The sequence below is a fragment of the Zootoca vivipara genome, chromosome 5 (assembly GCF_965207765.1).
Source record: "Zootoca vivipara chromosome 5, rZooViv2.hap1.1, whole genome shotgun sequence".
NCBI classification, from domain to species: Eukaryota; Metazoa; Chordata; class Lepidosauria; order Squamata; family Lacertidae; genus Zootoca; species Zootoca vivipara.
Genome location: NC_142588.1, coordinates 68,165,224 through 68,185,254, shown reverse-complemented (window position 1 = coordinate 68,185,254; position 20,031 = coordinate 68,165,224). Strand labels below are relative to the sequence as shown.

Here is a 20,031-nt window from a genome sequence, read left to right as displayed (position 1 = left end):
CAGTGGTGGAATTATTCCATTGCAGCTGGTTCTGTGGTGCTTCCCCGAAGCTATACCACATTTTTGCTATCCAAAGAGGCAACAAAAATGAGACCACCCCAAAGTATTTGCAGACACAAACAGTATTCAAAGTGGGATCATATGTGACTGCCATGACACAATCATGTGCACAAATCATCATGGATGTGCAGTTAAATGTGCAGCGTGGATGGGCACTCTGCATGCTGCATTTCCTCTTGAAATACACCCCTTTTGTTGAAAGCTTATTCATAAGGGAAAGGCTCTACTCCAGCAAACTGTGCAATATCCATATCTGCTCTGCTTTCCCTTGCTGCTTGACTGAATAGGAAGTGCTTCACAGTCCTTTTCCCACGGGAGATAGATAGTCCAAACAGGGCAGTCTCGAGCAGGTCGTGCGCCCTGGCGCTGAGGGGCGGAGGTCGTTCCGGCGCCCCCGCCCTCGCAGGGCGCAGCATGGCTTCCATGCGGCTTTGCCGCGCAGCGCCCTGCCTACCGGCCCGGCGCCCTGGCGCCCCACACCACCGGGACTCTACGGAGAGCCGGCCCTGAGTCCAAACATAAATGCAACATTTGGGAATTATTTTCACATTTATTGCACAGTATATCCTGCCTTCTCCCAAAGGGTATCCTCTTATTCAATATGATTTAATGCTCATATGAAATAAAATATGTTTAAGGATCCAAAATAAATTGCAGTGAAATAGCAAAACCAAACCCAGTTTCGCTTTACATGACGGACCACTGGTTTCCTCTTTTCTGTGTGACCTATGTAATGCAAGTGTAAATCTCCAATACTGAGTGCAAAACAATCACTATTGTAACATTTCAGATTTTGTTCCAATATAAATTTGACTTTCTTCAAGAAGTATGCAACCATGAACACTTCATTCCTCTGTGCCTGCCTATGAGATCTGCAGACATACCAGGTAAGGTCTTCCTTATTTATTTATTATTTCTTTTCAAGGAAAGCAAACTTTTTTTATCCTAAAGACATAAGCCCTAGGGAAATAAGCCCTAGGGAAATCAATGGAACTTTGATGTTTAAAATAATTATATGAAGGATCAATGTGCCCATTTTGCATTTCCTAAGTAAGCTCATTGTATAAAACTGTAATTGTTGTCTTTTCCCTCCCCTTCTATTTCTGTAAAATCATTTAAGATCCAGCAACACCATCAGAAACAACACAGCAGTTTCATGCATCAGGTAAGAAGTGAATTGTTTTATTCCTTCCATGACCATAAATTAACGGATGAACACACTATGAGGTCCAAATCCCATTCATAGCACTTCTGAAATTAGCTACAATGTTACCTGAAGCCAAGCCATTTACAAATAGTTGGGATTCAGTTTGGATGGTTTCCATATTGTGAGGTCTTGGATGAGACTAATATCTACCAACCATACCTGACAGAAATGTTTGCAAAGATAGCTAATTTTTTTTTGCCTTAGGAACCTTTGAAAAATAACTGGTTCAATCGAAAGAGCTTTGTGAAAATATAATTCGTTTTTTTAAAAAAAGAAAAGGAAAAAAGTTAACTGGATAATAGCAACGGCTGATAATAGTACTAGCCTCTTGCTCACATACAGTATCTATTTCTTGGATATGCATTACTTTAGTAATATGTAATGAACCTCTTGGCTATTCTCTTCAAGATATTCCAGAGTATAGTGTGACAAATGAGTTTTGCCGAAAGCATTTCTTAATTGGATTACTTCTGCGAGAGGTTGGGTTTGCGCTCCAGGAAGATCAGGATATTAGGCACATGGCCTTGGCAGTACTAAAAAACCTCATGGCGAAACATTCCTTTGATGATCGATACGCCGACCTGGTAAATTTTTGCCTTACTTGCATATTCCAGTGTGCTTTTGAAATCTACCAGCCAGCTGCCTGCAGTGAGCCTTTCTCTGTGAATTTCATTCCCCCCCCCCCAGGAGAAACAGGCAAAGATAGCAAACCTGTATATGCCCCTGTACGGCATGCTTTTGGACAACATGCCAAGGATATATATGAAGGACCTGTTTCCGTTCAACATAAATACGTCCAATCAGGTAAATGTTTCCGTTCCACAAATTCATTTTGAGTCATTTTTGTTACGTTTTCATACAGACCTTTCTGTTTTCAGGTCTGTCTTTGCTGGGTGAATAATTAGGTTAATTTATCAACAATTGACCCAAATTCACTAGGCTGAAGGCACTTAAATGAGTTACACACTCAGATATCTACCTCGAGGGCCCTCAATAGACTTGTGTTAGGCCTTATGGATTAATTAACCGTACATTATATAGAAGCCTGTCTAAAGAGGCTTCTCAGCTATATCACACTAGTATCTGGAATATCTGGCTATTGTTCTAAAACTTTGGATTAGTAGTATCTGGGTTATCTGGCTATTGTTCTAAAACTTTTTAAAAACTTTTCATTTTTTAAAAAATGAAATAATGAAGGACAAGAGGAAGAGTTACTGTAATGCTACTAAGGACCAAATCAATCATTCATTCACATGGTCCACTCATGTGGCTGTAGTAGCTTAGTGTTCTCACTGGTGTCAAAGATTTCTTGTTTGGAAGAGCCTCCATAGCAAAACCATATGAAATGCTGTGCTGCTCCCGCTCTCCTTAGCTCTGTACAGTGACTCCCAACTTCTTATGCTTTGGGAGACAACTCCACCTGACCTAGCAACTTTCAGGGGAAGCAACCACCAGAGGCGTCGCAATGTGGGTGCGGTGCGCCCCAGGTGCCACCTCCGAGGGGGGTGACAAAATGCTGTGCGTCAGTCAACATCTGTGAGAGATGCTGTGGCTTTGGCGCATGCAGGCTTCCCACTGCCAAAATGGTCCACCCACTAGCTCTCTTTCAGGTGTATGGCAGCCGGCAGGCTCTGAATCACAAGGCACGCAGTCTCCATCAAAAAGCTCAACAACCTCCGCTCCTTCCCAAAAAATGAAATAAAGTCAAACCATTGTTGCAGGCAAATTATTATTGTTATTGTTATTGTTATTGTTATTGTTATTATTTATTTCAATGGGGGGAGGGCAAGAAATTTTCCACACCGGGTACCACCTGACCTTGCTCTGCCCCTGGCAAACACTGAGCGTATTCATATTGGCTGACTTGATGTACAGGCTTTATATGTCAACCAATACACTTGCCTTAGAAGCAAAGGCAGCAGAAGGTCCCTCTCCTTGCACTACATGCATATGTAGACATGTGTAGCACACGAATAGGGCTTTATCTGAATTAGATTTGAGTACACAGGAAAAATATGTAGACGGAAATATGAAAGATTAACTTGGTAGTGAGGATAAGCTCTCCTTGGCATTAATCAGCAGATGCTGGGTTGTTTTTAATTTTAACATCATGCCAGAGTACCATTCCAGTAGCAATGTAATTATATAACTCTCAAATTAACAGGCTGTTTTCGAAAGCTGATGATATGAGTGACTAAATTTGTTCCCCTTATTCTCATTGAAATCCAGGGATCCAGAGATGATTTGAGTACTACTGGTGGATTTCAGAGTCAGGCAGCAATGAAACATGCAAACTCTGTAGATACCTCTTTTTCCAAAGATGTTCTTAACTCTATAGCAGGTACGAAAGCATATGGGCGGATTGCTCCACCGTGAGGCTTGTTGCCAGTTTTTAAATGCTGGTTATTTCCTTAACATGCAAGGCAAGAAAACTTAACTTTCATATTATATATTTTTATCATCCAAAGAATGAAAGAATGCCTGAGTTAGTTTTTCACTTTGTACAGCTACAGCACTCTCACGCCAGACTTTATCTTATTCCTTCTGTTAATGATATCAAACATGAGCCCAGCCAGTTGATCTTGTTTTAAGGAAGAGGAATCCCTTCGGGATTTCTCCATGCTTCCTAAATGTATGCATATTCTTAAGCATTCCTTTCTCCCATAATTCCAGGGGAGAGGAGTTAATCAGTTTATTTCACTTCCCCCTGCTTTGTAGTTAGGACCGTAAAAAATGGTGCCCGAAATAAAAGAACTTTGAACAGGTCACTTTGTTCTCTACTCATTTTTGTAAAGTAAATAATTAGAATAGTAATTATAAATTGTACCCAGGAGGAGCGGCAGATTTACCACCACATCTGAAGCCTTATTGCTTATGCTGGTCAGAGTGGGAGGTTGGAGGGTGTTTCTTCCCAGGGCCGGCTCTAGGTAGACTCCTGGTGGCGTGGTGTGCCAGGGTGCCGGGCTGGTAGGCGGGGCGCTGCGCGGAAACCATGCTGCACCCTGTGAGGGCAGGGGCACCGGAGCGATCTCCGCCCGACCTGCTCGAGACTGCCCTGTTTCTTCCACCATTTTTGGCTGTGCCAGTGCAGTTGAAGGGCCCAGATTGGTCCCATGTGGGTAATGGACCTAATGGACCATCATATAATCTAGTAGATTTATGGCTAGCCTCCGTTTTTAGGCTCAATGCTGGCAGTCATGATCAGGAATTCAATCCACCACACTTTCCACAGCTACAGCAGGAACATGCAGAGTGGCAAAACACCCCAACACAAGTCAACAGCAGAGGTCGGCTGAGCTCAGAAACATGGTCGTCATTAACTCCTTGTCCTGTTAGAGACCTTCCAAAGGCGGGACACAAGTGTTTAAAATAAGTAATAATAAATAAAATTAACTCCTGGCCCAAATGATATAATAGGAAATACTGTTCGATGTATGTACTTATATTTGTATACAATACTAATTGTGCGTAATAAAATTCTTCATTTCAGTGATCTTTGGTCCATTGTCTCTCAGAATGTACCTAACATCATCAATAACAACAGCACAAATATCCCCATGTGTATTTATCATCCTATGTCAACAGTGTTTCATACACTCAGGCCCATGGCCATCAGTGTCTTCATTAATTGAGCTACATTGTGTTCCACAACTGTGTCATTTTTTCCACCCTACACTTTGAGTTTTCATTCTTCTGCCTAATTTTTGTGTCCATAAACATCATTTTAGCATGTTCGTTGTGGGTTTCGTTTCCAGCTTTTTCATCAGTAGCTATTTCTGCAGCAAACCATGCTGACTCCAGAGGCTCCTTAGCAAGTCTCGACTCTAACCCAAGCAGCAACGAAAAGAACAGTGAGGCGACAGAAACCTGTGAAAAGGTACGCATGCATGTGAATGGTTGGAAACAATTTTCAGAATCAGAATGTCTCCAAGTCACTACAAAGATCCTTTGTATTTCACTCCTAACAGATTGTGAGGCCATTGTCCCTGATTGGCTCAGCTCTTCGGTTTGACAAACTAGATCAGGCTGAAACGAGAAGTCTCCTGATGTGTTTCCTTCACATTATGAAAACAATTTCAGAAGGTGAGGAAACCATAGAGTGCAAGCACTCACAAAAAATGTTTCAAGCTTCAGTTGATAAAGTAAATAAAAGGGGACGTGGTAGCAGCGTACAGTCATACCTCGGTTTAAGTACGCTTTGGTTTGAGTACTTTCAGTTTAAGTACTCCGCGGACCCGTCTGGAACAGATTAATCCACTTTCTATTACTTTCAATGGGAAAGTTCGCTTCAGGTAAAGTACGCTTCAGGTTAAGTACAGACTTCCAGAACCAATTACACTCATACTTTGGGTTAAGTATGCTTCAGGTTGAGTACTCTGCGACCCATCTTGAATGGATTAATCCACTTTCCATTACTTTCAATGGGAAAGTTCGCTTCAGGTTAAGTACAGACTTCTGGAACTAATTGTGTACTCAAACCGAGGTACCACTGTATAAGATTACACATGGTGTGGGGAAAAGTGGATAGAGTCAGGTTTCCCCTACTTCAAATAAACCTGAATATTGCATGGGAAGCTGAAATTATTTCTTCACACAGCGCATAGTTAAACCATGGAATTCATTTCCACGCAATGCAGCAGTGACCACCAACCTAGATGGCTTAAAAGGGGGATTAGACAAATATATGGAGCATAAAGCTGTCAAGAAGACTACGTTCAACCTCCAGAGCTGGAGCAATATGCCTCTGAATACCAGTTTTTAGGACTGACAAGTGGGAAGTGTTCTGCTGCATTCATGCCCCCAGCTTCATTTGTATCCTACATAGCTCCTCCCACTGGGCTTACCTCACAAGGCTGTGAGAATGCGAGCCTTTGGAAGGAGCTGTAGCTCAATGGCACAGCATCTGCTTTGCATGCAAAGGATTCCAGGTTTAATTCCCAGCATCTCCAGCTAGGCAGGGGGAGACTCCTGTCTGAAACCCTAGAGAGCCACTGCCAATCGGTGTAAGCGATACTGAGTTGGATAGATCAATGGTCTGACTTGGTATAAGGCAGCTTCTTGTGTTCCTATGCTCTTGTTTAGACTTCCTATAGGCGTCTGGTTGGCCATTATGGGAACAAGGGAGCTGAACTAGCTGGGCCTGTGCTCTGATCCAGTATGGTTCTTTTTATGTTCTTAATGCTTTCAGTCAGCTCTTTAATTACGGGCAAATAATAGATTTATATTTTTTGATATCTCTTTCCAGATACATTGATCTCCTACTGGCAGAGAGCCCCATTCACAGAGATAACAGACTTTTTCAGCATTTTAGAGTAAGCTCACTCTGAGGTTTGTCCTTCTAAGGCTGTCATTGGCAGTGACTCAAATAGAAAGAAACAAGGTGTAAATACTGGGTTTTACTGACATTTTGAAAATTCTAAGCCTCAAATCCACATATGCATTGCTTTTGAACTGTTAAAGGCCAATTATTTCAAATATTTGCTGGCCTTTTGAAATATTGTTCCCTCTCCCCACCCATATACCCCGGAAACCTGTGAATGCTGAACCTCTTCTAATAACATCTGTGTCTAAATCATGGTGTGTTATGGTCTCCCATATATAGAGAACAGAAAATGTTTTCATCATATGTGTTCCTGACCCATCATGGAACAAATTCCTTCCCCTTCTTTCTGTTGTGAAACAAATGAAAATTATTTGCTCCCTATTTCAGCCTCACTATAGATCACATGCCATGATAGGGCTCAGAATCTCCTAATATCTCTTAGGTGATGATCCTATGATACATTCCTCAAAGTGAGTCCCATTCAATGTACTTCTGAGTAGACATGCCTAGGATTCTGCTGTCTTCAGCACTATGCATGTGATACCTATAGTTTGCTGCAAAATAAAAAAATTCCTTCAGTAGCACCTTAAAGACCAACTAAGTTTATATTTTGGTATGAGCTTTCGTGTGCATGCACACTTCTTCAGATACACTAGAAACAGAAGTGTCAGACCCTATATATATACAGAGGGTGGTGGGGGTGGGTGGGAATGGGAGATGGGCTTATCTCATTATGCATGATCAAGCTTTCTTTAGCACCTTAGCCCAGGACTAATTGCAGCCATCAGCAGCCATTAACACCCATCTACAGGTTTACCACTCCCATCTCCCATTCCCACCCACCCCCACCACCCTCTGTATATATATATAGGGTCTGACACTTCTGTTTCTAGTGTATCTGAAGAAGTGTGCATGCACACGAAAGCTCATACCAAAATATAAACTTAGTTGGTCTTTAAGGTGCTACTGAAGGAATTTTTTTATTTTGCTTCGACTCAGACCAACACGGCTACCTACCTGTAACTAGAACTATAGTTTGCTATACACAGAGCCAGCTACCTGCAGGTGAAAGATGTGGAAGTGCTCAGTTATAAATTTATAAAAATATTTGTATACCAATGTATCATTTAAAAAATATCAAAGCCATTTCCAGCAATGGAAACATAAGACCATACAATAAAGCCATAAAAAGCAGACGCCAATTAACCATTGTGGAAGGATGTGTTCTTAATTGCCTGCATATTATTATTATTATTATTATTATTATTATTATATTTATACCCCACCCATCTGGCTGGGTTTCCCCCACCACTCTGGGCGGCTTCCAACAAATAGCAAAATACATTAAAATATCACAGATTAAAAACTTCCCTAAACAGGGCTGCCTTTAGGTGTTTTCTAAATGTCAGGTAGTTGTTTATCTCCTTGACCTCCGATGGGAGGGTGTTCCACAGGGTGGGTGCCACTACCGAGAAGGCCCTCTGCCTGGTTCCCTGTAGCTTTGCTTCTCGCAGGGAGGGAACCGCCAGAAGGCGCTGGATCTCAGTGTCCGGGCTAAACGATGGGGGTGGAGACGCTCCTTCAGGTATACAGGACTGAGGCCATTTAGGGCATAAGCCTGGTGGAATAGAAACATTTAAAGGTTGGCACAGAAGGTGCCCACTTCTTTATAAAACTACCACAGAAATAGTTACAGGTAGGTAGCCGTGTTGGTCTGGGTCGAAGCAAAATAAAAAAATTCCTTCAGTAGCACCTTAAAGACCAACTAAGTTTATATTTTGGTATGAGCTTTCGTGTGTATCTGAAGAAGTGTGCATGCACACGAAAGCTCATACCAAAATATAAACTTAGTTGGTCTTTAAGGTGCTACTGAAGGAATTTTTTTATTTTACCACAGAAATGATAGAGAAATTATTACACTGTTAGTTCTGTCTTGTTCAGGAATCCTCAGTCCTGTCAAAAGAGCCAAACTAGTTTAACCCCTAAAGCAGAAATGAAGAACTTTGGCCCTCCAGATGTTGTTGGACTCAAACTCCCATCAGCCCATTCAGTTTGGCCAATGACACAGTATGACGGGAGTTGTAGTCCAATGACTTCTGCTCAGAACTGGAGGCGGATCATGACTCCCAATGCTTCCCTTTTCCTAGCCTGTCTGCTTCCAAAGGCATGGAAAACCTGAGCTGAAGGGTGGTTTCCAAGTCTTGTAAGCTAGATATGGTTATGCAAGCTTGGTCTTGCTGCAGTGCCATACTCGTGCCAAGAGTGGGGGGGGGGGAATGGTTCAATGTAAAGTGTGTGTATGCTGGAACATACAAGAGGCTTGACAGCCATCTGTCAGGAATGCTTTGATGGTGTTTCCTGCTTGGCAGGGGGTTGGACTAGATGGCCCTTGTGGTCTCTTCCAACTCTATGATTCTATGAACATTAACTGTGTGTGTTTTGCAAATACAGTGGTACCTCTACTTACAAATTTAATGCGTTCCGAACGCACATTCGTAAGTCGGAAAAAATTGTAAGTCGAATCCCATAGGAATGCATTGGGAGAAAAAATTCATAAGTCGAAGCAACCCTATCCAACAATTCGTAAGTTCAAAAAATCCTATCTAAACAGCATCCAAGATGGCGGACGGAGCTCCATTCGTAAGTAGAAACATTCGTAAGTCGGGTCATTCATAAGTAGAGGTACCACTGTATAGGATTGTTATATAAGATGTGATCAGGCACTCACCTGAACATGCAAATGCTGAAAGTGTGGTGGGGAGGACATGCACACAACCCCCTCTCCCAATGCACATGGCCCACACCCCACTCAGTTCCTGACCTTTACCATATTCCAGAGGCAAAGCCTGGGCTTCTCCTTGCACTCTCTTGAACATGAGTAGAACTGTTTGTGCAATCGGGGACCCTGTTAAACCAAACCAAGGTTCCTCACTCCTACAAGACCTTCTCTGAACAGTATGAAGAAAGTTGGAGACGTAGGGGATGGACACATGAAAGGAGGAGGGTGTGCAATGCCCTCTTGCTGTTCAAACTTTTGACTTTATGCTCAAGTGAGTGCATGGCCATCCCTGCACTATCAAACAAAAACGATCAGAGTCTTACTTTTTCTTTCTTTCAGGGTTTGCTTCCAAAGTTTCAGATATCTTGGGAAACGAAACATAGTGAGGTAAGTTGTGCTTTAGTCATATAACATATGGCAAGATGAAATTTCAAACACACTTGGAAGCTGGCATGTAAATGAGTAAGCCAAATATCAGTGTGTACAAGTTCAATCCAGACTGGCTATTTTCTCAGAAAGCTGAGCTCCAGTGCACTCAAGCTGGTAGGATTCCAAGTAATGCTGATTCCCTTGTTACTGCCAAGAAGATAAGTAAAGAGGTACATGAAAAAAACTTAAGGAGAGTTCGTCCCTGTGTACAAAACTTCTAATTTGATGGCATTAGCAGCTGCATGTTGCTTTTAACAGTTGACTTTTCCTATGACAGGTAGTATAAAGGGGATCAATAATACTTTGCAGCGTTTGCAATCCAATACCTTCTTGCCTCTTCATTTTTTGGCCACTATCTCTGAAGTATGAGGCTATTTTTGCAGCTGCCAAGGATCAGGCACACACTTTTCCTTGGCAATATTATGATGGTTTGTTTTTCATTTCCAGCGACAACAATGAGCTGCTCTGTCTGCTAACATTTCCAGCAGTTATAAAATGAAAACAAGCCATTGGTATTTTTATTACCTTTTGCCCATTGTGTTTTTCATATGAAAAGGGGCAACTCTCTGTATGTTTTCTCAGAAATAAGTCCTGCTGTGTTCAATAAGGCTGACTACATAAAAGCATATTAAGGATCACAGCTTACAACAATATTATTATTAATATTATTATTATTATTAGGAAAATTGCTGCTGCATTTAAGGTTGCACAAACAACACAGAATAATGGAACCCTGAAAGGCTCTAACTCATCCTGCCAGACCTCTGGGCTTCTGCCCCAATGGTAAGATACATTTTGCTACTGCACTTTTAGCTTCATTCCAAGCTAAAAGGAATCAACAGTAACCCTATCCCGTCCTCATCTTCTTTTTCTTTGTATTCTTTTCATGCAGTTACTTCAATCTAACAAGCCACATGACCACAGTATTTTTGTAATGTTTATCTTGTATCCAGTTCATCCCATGCACTAATAGATCCAGCCAGTTTTGCATCTGGGTCACCTCAGTGCTGTGAAATAGGCTGCTTTGAGCTTACAGCTCCTTGGACATGACAGCACTGCCTTGTGATCCGCATGTAGACCTACCACAGGCAAAGCAGGCAGTGAGCAGTGAATCTAAGGGCTGAGCTGTACATCTCCCCAATATTTTCATTTTTTTACTTAAAAGCAAAGTGCTCAAGATTTGTTTCTGCAAGCTGTGATTAACAGAAGAGAGGTACCTGTATCTCCCCCTCCCCCCTGTTGTTGAGTTTTAGTAATTTTAGATAGATGCGTGATTTAGAGTAGAATCTTAGTCCCATTTACAGAGATATAAGCCCCATTGAATTCAATGGGGCTTACTTTTGAGCAATCATAAATGAATCAAGAGGGGAAATCCTCCTTCTCAAGCACCAGCGTTGCACAAAGTTCAGAGCCTCCTGTTGCTGCTTTAAAGTTAAAGATGGAAATGTTGATGGGTTCTGATCCAGTTCACTTTAAGTTTTTTGACTTTAGGAATCCTTAGGTATTGCAATTAAAATCCCTGTTGTGCTGTTATTTGGTCGGTTGAAAACAGTGAGATGCATCTTACCGTTAAGGGCTGAGCGTTTTGAATCTTGCTCTGCCTGTAGGCTTCAAGACACATTTATATTTTTATTTCGTGGTTCTTTGAGAGCCACTTTGTTCATGCACAGCTAATTGAAACTCGACAGTTGCCAGTATAATAGCCTTGTGTCATGGCGAGTGCCTGGACCAAATGAAGCATGAGGGGGAATGATGCATTCCTTTGCTTCTCGCTCCAAAATAAGCCCTGATCTCACTTTACAGATCAGAATGAATCCTTTCACTGGGTCATTGTATTGCAGCATGTTTACAGGAAAAACGACCCTGACTGACGCCTCGACAAAACAAAGGCCTAGTAATTGAGGTGTACTGCAGCAAATTCTTAACCCACTGCTTCACTCTACTCTCTCCAAAGCAATCTCTTGGTCTTTTGCTTGCCATGGTGCCTTTAACTTAACAAGAGTACAAGGCTGTATCTTAAGAGAATCTTGATAATTGCCAGTGCTCCTTCTGATTGTTTTTGAGAGCTTTATGAATTGGAAGTTCTGCTGTTAAGAAATCTGCTCTGCTGCTGAAGCCCCAACCTACACCTCTGATAAGACAAAGATATGCTTATCTGCAGGAATGGATACATGGGCTACATCAGGCATCCCCAAACTGCAGCCCTCCAGATGTTTTGGCCTACAACTCCCATGATCCCTAGCTAACACGACCAGTGGTCAGGGATGATGGGAATTGTAGTCCAAAACATCTGGAGGGCCGAAGTTTGGGTATGCCTGGGCTACATCCAACTTACCCCTGAGTAGTTTTGGTTGTTGGTTTTTTTGTGGCTTATCAACATCCCCCTCCCATTTTTTTAAATTCTTAAATAATAATAATATTTTTTAATTTTGGAGCCATGGTATAAAAAAAAAAGGTTTTGTAGCCCTCCAACAATCTTCTGCTTTGAAAAGATAAAAATAAGTATAACCATATTAATATTACATATGCTTTATACTTGTTTCTGCCTTTTTAAGAAGAGGTATTAATTTAGCTAAATATATAACACGTTAAATATATTTTATTGCATGTTCAGTCTGTTGCTAGTAAGAGTTCAGTACATAGCATGCCAGGTAATTTTCTTGAATTTGGGTATTTAGTGCCAACAGAGAGCTGATCTCTCTTATATAATGTCGACAGTGAGGCCTGCAAACACAAAAGACATGAAAGTGATTTTTCTTAAATTGTTTTTAAACTGCCATACAATTATATATCAGGGCAGTGTATACTGTAGCTATAAGACATAAAACACCATTAAAGATTGTGCACAAAAATGCAGAATCTATGACTCAAGATTCAATTTTCCAATCCTGAACCCCTTCTGTCATTGCTGCAGCAAAGCACGAGGAGACAATTGCCAGTTTACCCAAGTCCCTAAAGTTACTTAACACACGTGTACAAAATTTCAGCTAAGTAATCTTTCTAGTCTTGGGACGGGGACGCGGGTGGCGCTGTGGGTTAAACCACAGAGCCTAGGGCTTGCCAATCAGAAGGTGGGCAGTTCGAATCCCCGCGATGGGGTGAGCTCCCGTTGCTCAGTCCCTGCTCCTGCCAACCTAGCAGTTCAAAAGCATGAAGGGCAAGTAGATAAATAGGTACCGCTCTGGCGGGAAGGTAAATGGTGTTTCCATGCGCTGCTCTGGTTCGCCAGAAGCGGCTCAGTCATGCTGGCCACATGACCTGGAAGCTGTACGGCAGCTCCCTTGGCTAATAAAGCGAGATGAGCACCGCAACCCCAGAGTCGTCCGTGACTGGACCTAGCGGTCAGGGGTCCCTTTACCTTTACCTAATCTTTCTAGTGTGCTTCATATCCCACTTTGCTGCCCATTACTTCTCCTTGCTTTGTAACATTCACATTGGGAGAAACGGAATATGTCAAATAGAAACTGGCATCTTACTCTATATTGAAGCAAATGAAGAACTTTAGAGACATGGTATGTAACATTTAAGCAAGACCCTCTAACTTCTCATTTTGCAGGATACATTCCGCCTCCAGCGGTGACGTCCACAAGCACCACAGATCTCAAACTTTACCAATAATACGTGGCAAGAATGCCTTCTCCAACCCTAAACTCCTGCAGATGATAGACAGCACCATTGCAAGTAAGCACAAAAGAAGGCCTAGGTGTATGTTGAATTTTGCTCTAATATCAGCTGCTGCCATCTGGGTAATGAGTCTTTATGAGTCTTATTCCATTAAAACAACTCATTCAAACATAATATCTTTAGCAATTTAGCAACAACAACAAAAACTGTGATAGAAAGCCTAATGTTTTACACAAATGACCTACCCTTCACTGTTGGCACTTGCCATTGGTGAATTGCTCTGTGCTTATTGTCCTCAAATACATTTCCCCATGATATTTGTTTTGTTGTAGGTGGTTCCAATGAAACAGATATTGTGAGCTACGTAGATACTGAAGCCAACATTGCCACAGAAGTTTGCCTTACTATTCTTGACTTACTATGTCTGTTTACTCAACATCACCAGGTATAAGTTCCATATGACAAAATCATGCTTTACATGAAAATTGCAGTGTCAATTATTTATGACAACCTATTATAGCTGCACAGTTTATTTTTTGGAGAAAAATGTGACCCAAAGGTATCATATCTGGGCAAAATCTATGAATCATGCTTGGAAAAGTAACTGGAATGTGCTATTGTGCTAGGACAATGCACCTTGCATTATGTATCATTATTTACAGGTAGGTAGCCGTGTTGGTCTGACGTAGTCAAAACAAAATTAAAAAATCCTTCCAGTAGCACCTTAGAGACCAACTAGGTTTGTCATAGGTATGAGCTTTCATGGGCATGCACACTGAAGAAGTGTGCATGCACATGAAAGTTCATACCTATGACAAACTTAGTTGGTCTCTAAGGTGCTACTGGAAGGATTTTTGTTATTATATATCATTATGATAGGCTTTTAACCCTCTCCAAGATTCTTCTTACTTCCTACTCTCCCCAGGACTACTGTGCCCTGTTTCTTATGTACAGTTGCATAGCTATTCATATCTTTCTGCAATAGGCATTTGCAGAGATGTAAGCAATTCACCTTTCAGACATGGCTACATTTACAGGTGATGTGTTGTTGTTTAGTCGTTTAGTCGTGTCCGACTCTTTGTGACCCCATGGACCATAGCACGCCAGGCACTCCTGTCTTCCACTGCCTCCCGTAGTTTGGTCAAACTCATGTTCGTAGCTTCGAGAACACTGTCCAACCATCTTGTCCTCTGTCGTCTCTTTCTCCTTGTGCCCTCCATCTTTCCCAACATCAGGGTCTTTTCCAGGGAGTCTTCTCTTCTCATGAGGTGGCCAAAGTATTGGAGCCTGAGCTCCAATACTCCAATACAGGTGATGTACCCTAGAATTTAATGGAAGAGAACCTCTGAGGGTGTTGTTTTTCCCCTATAATATCAGGCATATGATACAATATCTGAAAGTTCTGCAAAGGTTAAAAATGTATATATTTTTTCTCTCTCTCTTTTTCCTTTGGAGCTTTTCTGCGCAAGGCATGTGTTATAACAATAAAACATAGCCCTAAGATTTCAGTATATTGTGGTATTTTGCCAAACAGTAGTGGTGTGATGTACTACTCAATGGATCTCCCTCAGTCTGGGTTGCGGCAGTTTTTCTGGATGGAGGAAGGGAAAGACAAGACAACAGTGAGGTCCGCACTGTGCAAACATGCCAACAGGAGTGTCTGATTTTCCCTGCCAGTGCATTTGCACTCCACTGCCACCTCACCTTGCCACCTTTCCTTCTCGGTATGCTGCAACAAGCTGGCCAAAGGGAGATCAGGTGAAAAGTGTTGCCCCACTATTCCTGGTGGCAAAAGCTTCCTTGAAACATAGGTTTTGATGAAAGGAGGAGGAGGAACATCATGTAAGTGTCCTAGAACTCTCTGACCTAAGGGGCAGCAAGTGGGGGGGAGGCGGAATTATTTTAAGGGAGAAGATATTATTTGAGATACTTTGGGAGGTAATACTGAAGCAGCTGACTTGACATTGTGTTGATAATTCTTGCCCATTTGGGTAGGAGAAACAGATGCAGAGAATGCCAGGCAGTTTAGCTTTTGAAAGACTGAAATATGTTTGTTGGCTCGTTTTTCAGAGACAGTTGCAACAATCAGATTGCCAGAACACACTGATGAAGAAAGTCTTTGATACCTTCCTGCTGTTTCTGCAAATCAATCACTCTGCAGCCGCCCTCAAGCACGTCTTTGCTGCTCTTAGATTGTTTGTGAGTAAGGTATGTCCCTGCTACAGTTGGGTCACCTGTGATAAGAAATGCTCATTTGTTGTTTAAACCAGCATTGAAATCATGTCTGCCACATAATTGGTGATCAAGCTGCATCCTGCAAATCAGTACCGAAATACAATTTCAGATAATTTCTCATAGAAATTTGTATTTTAGATTCAAAAGTTTAACTCAGACATTGATTGCTATAGATATGTTTTCAGTATGTCGGTTGCTTTTAAAAAAAGAAAAAAGCAGATACTAGCTATCGAATGCTAGAGTTCCAACAAAGGCATTGCATGTCAGCTGTAATATTTGATCGTAGATTGATATTATTGAAGATCAAATACAGCCAAATATTAAAATGGCAGCCCATTGCTTGTTAACAGTCACATCCTTTCTTATAAAGGTAAAGGGGCCCCTGACCATTAGGTCCAGTCATGACCGACTCTGGGGTTGCGCGCTCATCTTGCATTATTGGCGAAGGGAGCCAGCGTACAGCTTCCGGGTCATGTGGCCAGCATGACAAAGCCGCTTCTGGCGAACCAGAGCAGCACACGGAAACGCCGTTTACCTTCCCGCTGTAGCAGTAACTATTAATCTACTTGCACTTTGACGTGCTTTTGAACTGCTAGGTTGGCAGGAGCTAGGACCGAGCAATGGGAGCTCACCCCATCGCAGGGATTCAAACCACCGACCTTCTGATCGGCAAGCCCTAGGCTCTGTGGTTTAACCCACAGTGCCACCCACCCATTGCTTGTTAACAGTCATATCCTTTCTTATAACAAATATTAACATCAAAGATGGCATTAAATCAAGTTTTTGCATCAAGCAGTAGATATTTGATACCCAGACAACATTCAACATCAAAGTTCATAAAGAATTATTTGGGACAGAAATTCCACGATCATTTTTTAAAAAGAAATCTAGTTCTTCAGCAAAGTTCCTTGTGTTTGTTCATGGACTACTGAACATACGAACATAAGAACAGAAGTGCTGGATCAGACCAAAGGCTCTTCTAGTCCAACCCTCTGTTCTCACAGTTGCCAACCAGATAGATGCCAGTGGGAAGCCTTTGCTGTCCTACTCATACGTTGGCAGCATGGAGTTGAAGTTACCTTCCCTTCCTCGTTGCCCATTCCATCCACAGCTTTTTTCCTCCACCATCTTCAGTAATTGCTTAATACCGCAAATTTTAAAAAGCCACATTTTTGCCTGATAAAGACAAGCCCTTCCTTGAACGGAACCCTATGGTGAAGTACTCAGAACAGAATGCAAGGAGAATGCTTTTCTTCCGCAACGTGTGATACTGTAACACTGCCAGTGGCATTTTTCTGGGGCCAAGGGAAACATTAGACAAACCCAGCAGAAACAGCTTTCAATTACGTGGCAGACTGTCAGGAGCCTGTTTAATAGTGGGAGAGTGGAGACGTACAGATGCATAAGAAGCGGCCTTACACAGCATCAGACCATTAGTCCATCTGGCTCAGTAGTGCCTACTCTGACTGGCAGTGATTGTCCAGGATTTCAGGCAGGGAGTCTTTCCGAGCCCTACCTGGAGAAGCCAGGGGTTGAATGTGGGACCTTCTTCATGCAAAGCATGTTCTCTCTGCCACTGAGCTATTGGCCCTTCTTCAATCATCTGAGCCACCTACTCCATTGTCTGGAGTGAATGGATTTGGATGCTTCCTTGAAATATCTATGGGGGCTATCTCCATATTGACATGGTAACGTTGCTCTCTTCCTGCTCATTCCATTCCATTTTCCTTCAGTAATCTCATCTCAACAGGTGGCATGCAGGGAATAATGTTACTTATTCTCCATAGCCTGCTCAGGAGATCATGTTGTTACTCAGAGAAATCTCAGTTCCTTTATTCATATCATTAATTGGATACTATATTTATTTAGATTTTATATTAGGTATATCCTATCAGAATTAAAGAGGAATTAAAGAAATCCCATCAGAAGCAAAAGCAAATTGAGACTTAAAGCTACTTCAACCAGTTCTTGCGATGTTTTTAGAAATTATTGAGGCTACGGTTGTAATGCTTGTCCAAGCAGAAAGGGGGAGCCCTATGCTTTCCAGGAGTCCATGATCAATGATAAGAGTGGGGCAGCAGCCCTTACGTGACCTTCCATCACCAGCATCACTGCGACATACTGGGAGGGGTGAGGCAGCAACGAACTTGGTGCAAGTGGGGGCATCCATTTAGCTCCAGTGCTACATCTGCTGCTACCTCACTCCTCTCAGTAATCTGCAGTGATGCCGCTGAAGGTGAGTTCATGGAGGCACCCCCATTTAGCCAACTCCCACTGCAATCTAATCCAACCTTCTACCTACACACTGCAGAAATCCAGAGCTAGAACATCCCCGAGAGATGACTGTCCAGTCTCTGCTTGGAGACTTCAAGTGAGGGAGAGGTCTGTTTCACTAAACACACCGACCATACAACATGTTGCTCTCTGAGTGTTTCCCCCTGCCTCGTGCTCCCTTGCAACCATTGAGCTAGGTGTCAGACATATGCAGGAATACTTGTGTCGCATCCCTACGACATGTACATCTGGGTGAATCGGAATGACCTTGAGCAACGATCTTTGGAGATCACGGTGGCCCATGCAGATAGCGGTGCCTTGTTGGTGTTTTTTGTGGGTCACGGCTTGCTCTTTCTCAACTGTAGCCAGTTTATAAGCAGCGTGAGGTCTTTGATTGTCTTTCCGGCACTGACAGATGCTGCATTTGTGTTATAAGAAATCTCTTACATTGTAGCAAAGGTGTATCTTTGTCTCCATAGTTCCCTTCAGCATTCTTCCAAGGGCAGGCTGACTTATGTGGCTCATTCTGCTATGAAATTCTTAAGTGCTGCAATCACAGGTCACGGTCGACGCAGATGGAAGCCTCTGCTCTGCTGTATTTCTTCATGAGAAAGAACTTTGAATTTAATAAGCAGAAGTCAATAGTCAGGTCCCATTTGCAGGTAAGTAAATACTATGGTGATGAATATGCATCCCACACAGATTACTTTTTGAATTTCTTGGTCATGGCATTGTTTCAGTTTTTGCCTCTACTCAGTCCAGAGATGAGCAGTGTCTATGTGCAGATCACATAGAGTTCCCAAGCACTTCTGTTCTTCCAGTCCTGCTGTACCTTGACAAAATCCCCAAAACCTCAACTTTTTTTTCTAAACTAAAGGGAACTTTCTGGTTTGAAGGGTGCAGGTTTAATTCTGGAAATACAGTCCACAGCACAGAAATCTTCTTGAGACACACTTAGTGTCTTATATATCCCTGATTATATTTCTGAAATGTGGCATGGGGCACTGCCATCATTTGAGCTGTTAGTTCCCTCTTTGAGCAATATACATGGAGACCCAGGCAACTACGTGGACTATTGTCCATGTTGTAACTCAGTCAACATAGGACCCTCTTTGTACTAGGTCACACCCTTGAGACATCTAGCTCGGTATTGTCTACACTGGCTGGCAGAGGCTCTCCAGGATTTCAGACACAGGACATTCCCAGCCCTTCCTATAGAAATTGATGGTTGAACTTGGGACCTGCTGCATGCAAAGCAGATGTTCTGCCCCTAAACTACAGCCCTTTTCCAGTCTATTAAGTTGTACTAGTAGTTCGTCTAAGGAATAACCACTTGCTAGCTTGATTTACTTATGCTAACACCTCCTTTTAATGTTTTTTAGCTCATCAAAGCTGTAAGCCAGTTGATTGCAGATGCAGGAATTGGAGGCTCCCGGTTTCAGCATTCACTAGCGATTACAAATAACTTCGCTAACGGAGACAAGCAAATGAAAGTAAGAAATGACTGGTATTACTTACAACTATGGATAGATGGGTCCTAAGCTACAGTGCATTATCCTCTATTACAATCTCAGTCCTTTCTGTGAAAACCTTCCAAAAATATATTTTGCAAAAGGAATATACTTAATTTTCTAATCACTCTGAGATGCATAATTCAGTCTGGTCCCTACTGCTAATATCTTTGCAGGTACTGAATTGTATTTTGTTTCACCACTCCAATCATTGAAGCTATTTCTGGAGTAAATAAATTACCCAATATTGACTTGAAATTTGTTCAGAATCATTTAGGGTATTGCTAATCACACCAATTTTTGTGGCTATTGAAACAGTTGTTCCTGGGCACTCTCTCCCCTGCTTTATCAGTACAAAGTCTGATGAAATTGTATATTCTGATAGATATTCATTGTAAGCTTCTTCAGGAACTAATCTGGGCTGAAAAGTAGGGCACCAATGTAATAAATAAAAAGATAATACTGATAAGTATCACATAGACCAAGTCCTTTAGGGTGGGGGGAAATCAATACCAGTGGAAAGCTGAGGATCTCAGTAGAGCATGAGACACTGAATCTCGTGGTCATGGGTTCAAGCCCCACATTGGGT

The 20,031-nt window shown here is 42.1% G+C and overlaps 1 protein-coding gene across 10 annotated transcripts in view; it reads left to right on the top strand.

The window, feature by feature from the left end:
• The window catches only part of DOCK10 (dedicator of cytokinesis 10), a 177,961-nt gene that overhangs the window by 134,516 nt on the left and 23,414 nt on the right, over nucleotides 1-20,031 (top strand). For 8 of the 10 annotated variants that reach the window (XM_088669021.1, XM_035132552.3, XM_035132549.3 and 5 more), the window contains exons 30-44: nucleotides 851-947; nucleotides 1,181-1,225; nucleotides 1,676-1,851; nucleotides 1,955-2,071; nucleotides 3,497-3,608; nucleotides 5,023-5,144; nucleotides 5,236-5,350; nucleotides 6,513-6,579; nucleotides 9,709-9,756; nucleotides 10,480-10,581; nucleotides 13,355-13,479; nucleotides 13,755-13,867; nucleotides 15,493-15,630; nucleotides 18,411-18,593; nucleotides 19,314-19,424. In XM_088669021.1, the coding sequence (XP_088525147.1) occupies nucleotides 851-947; nucleotides 1,181-1,225; nucleotides 1,676-1,851; nucleotides 1,955-2,071; nucleotides 3,497-3,608; nucleotides 5,023-5,144; nucleotides 5,236-5,350; nucleotides 6,513-6,579; nucleotides 9,709-9,756; nucleotides 10,480-10,581; nucleotides 13,355-13,479; nucleotides 13,755-13,867; nucleotides 15,493-15,630; nucleotides 18,411-18,593; nucleotides 19,314-19,424 (1,671 nt within the window). The remainder of the gene's footprint in view (nucleotides 1-850; nucleotides 948-1,180; nucleotides 1,226-1,675; nucleotides 1,852-1,954; nucleotides 2,072-3,496; nucleotides 3,609-5,022; nucleotides 5,145-5,235; nucleotides 5,351-6,512; nucleotides 6,580-9,708; nucleotides 9,757-10,479; nucleotides 10,582-13,354; nucleotides 13,480-13,754; nucleotides 13,868-15,492; nucleotides 15,631-18,410; nucleotides 18,594-19,313; nucleotides 19,425-20,031) is intronic. The other 2 variants (XM_035132556.3, XM_035132550.3) reach the window with 1 other exon arrangement.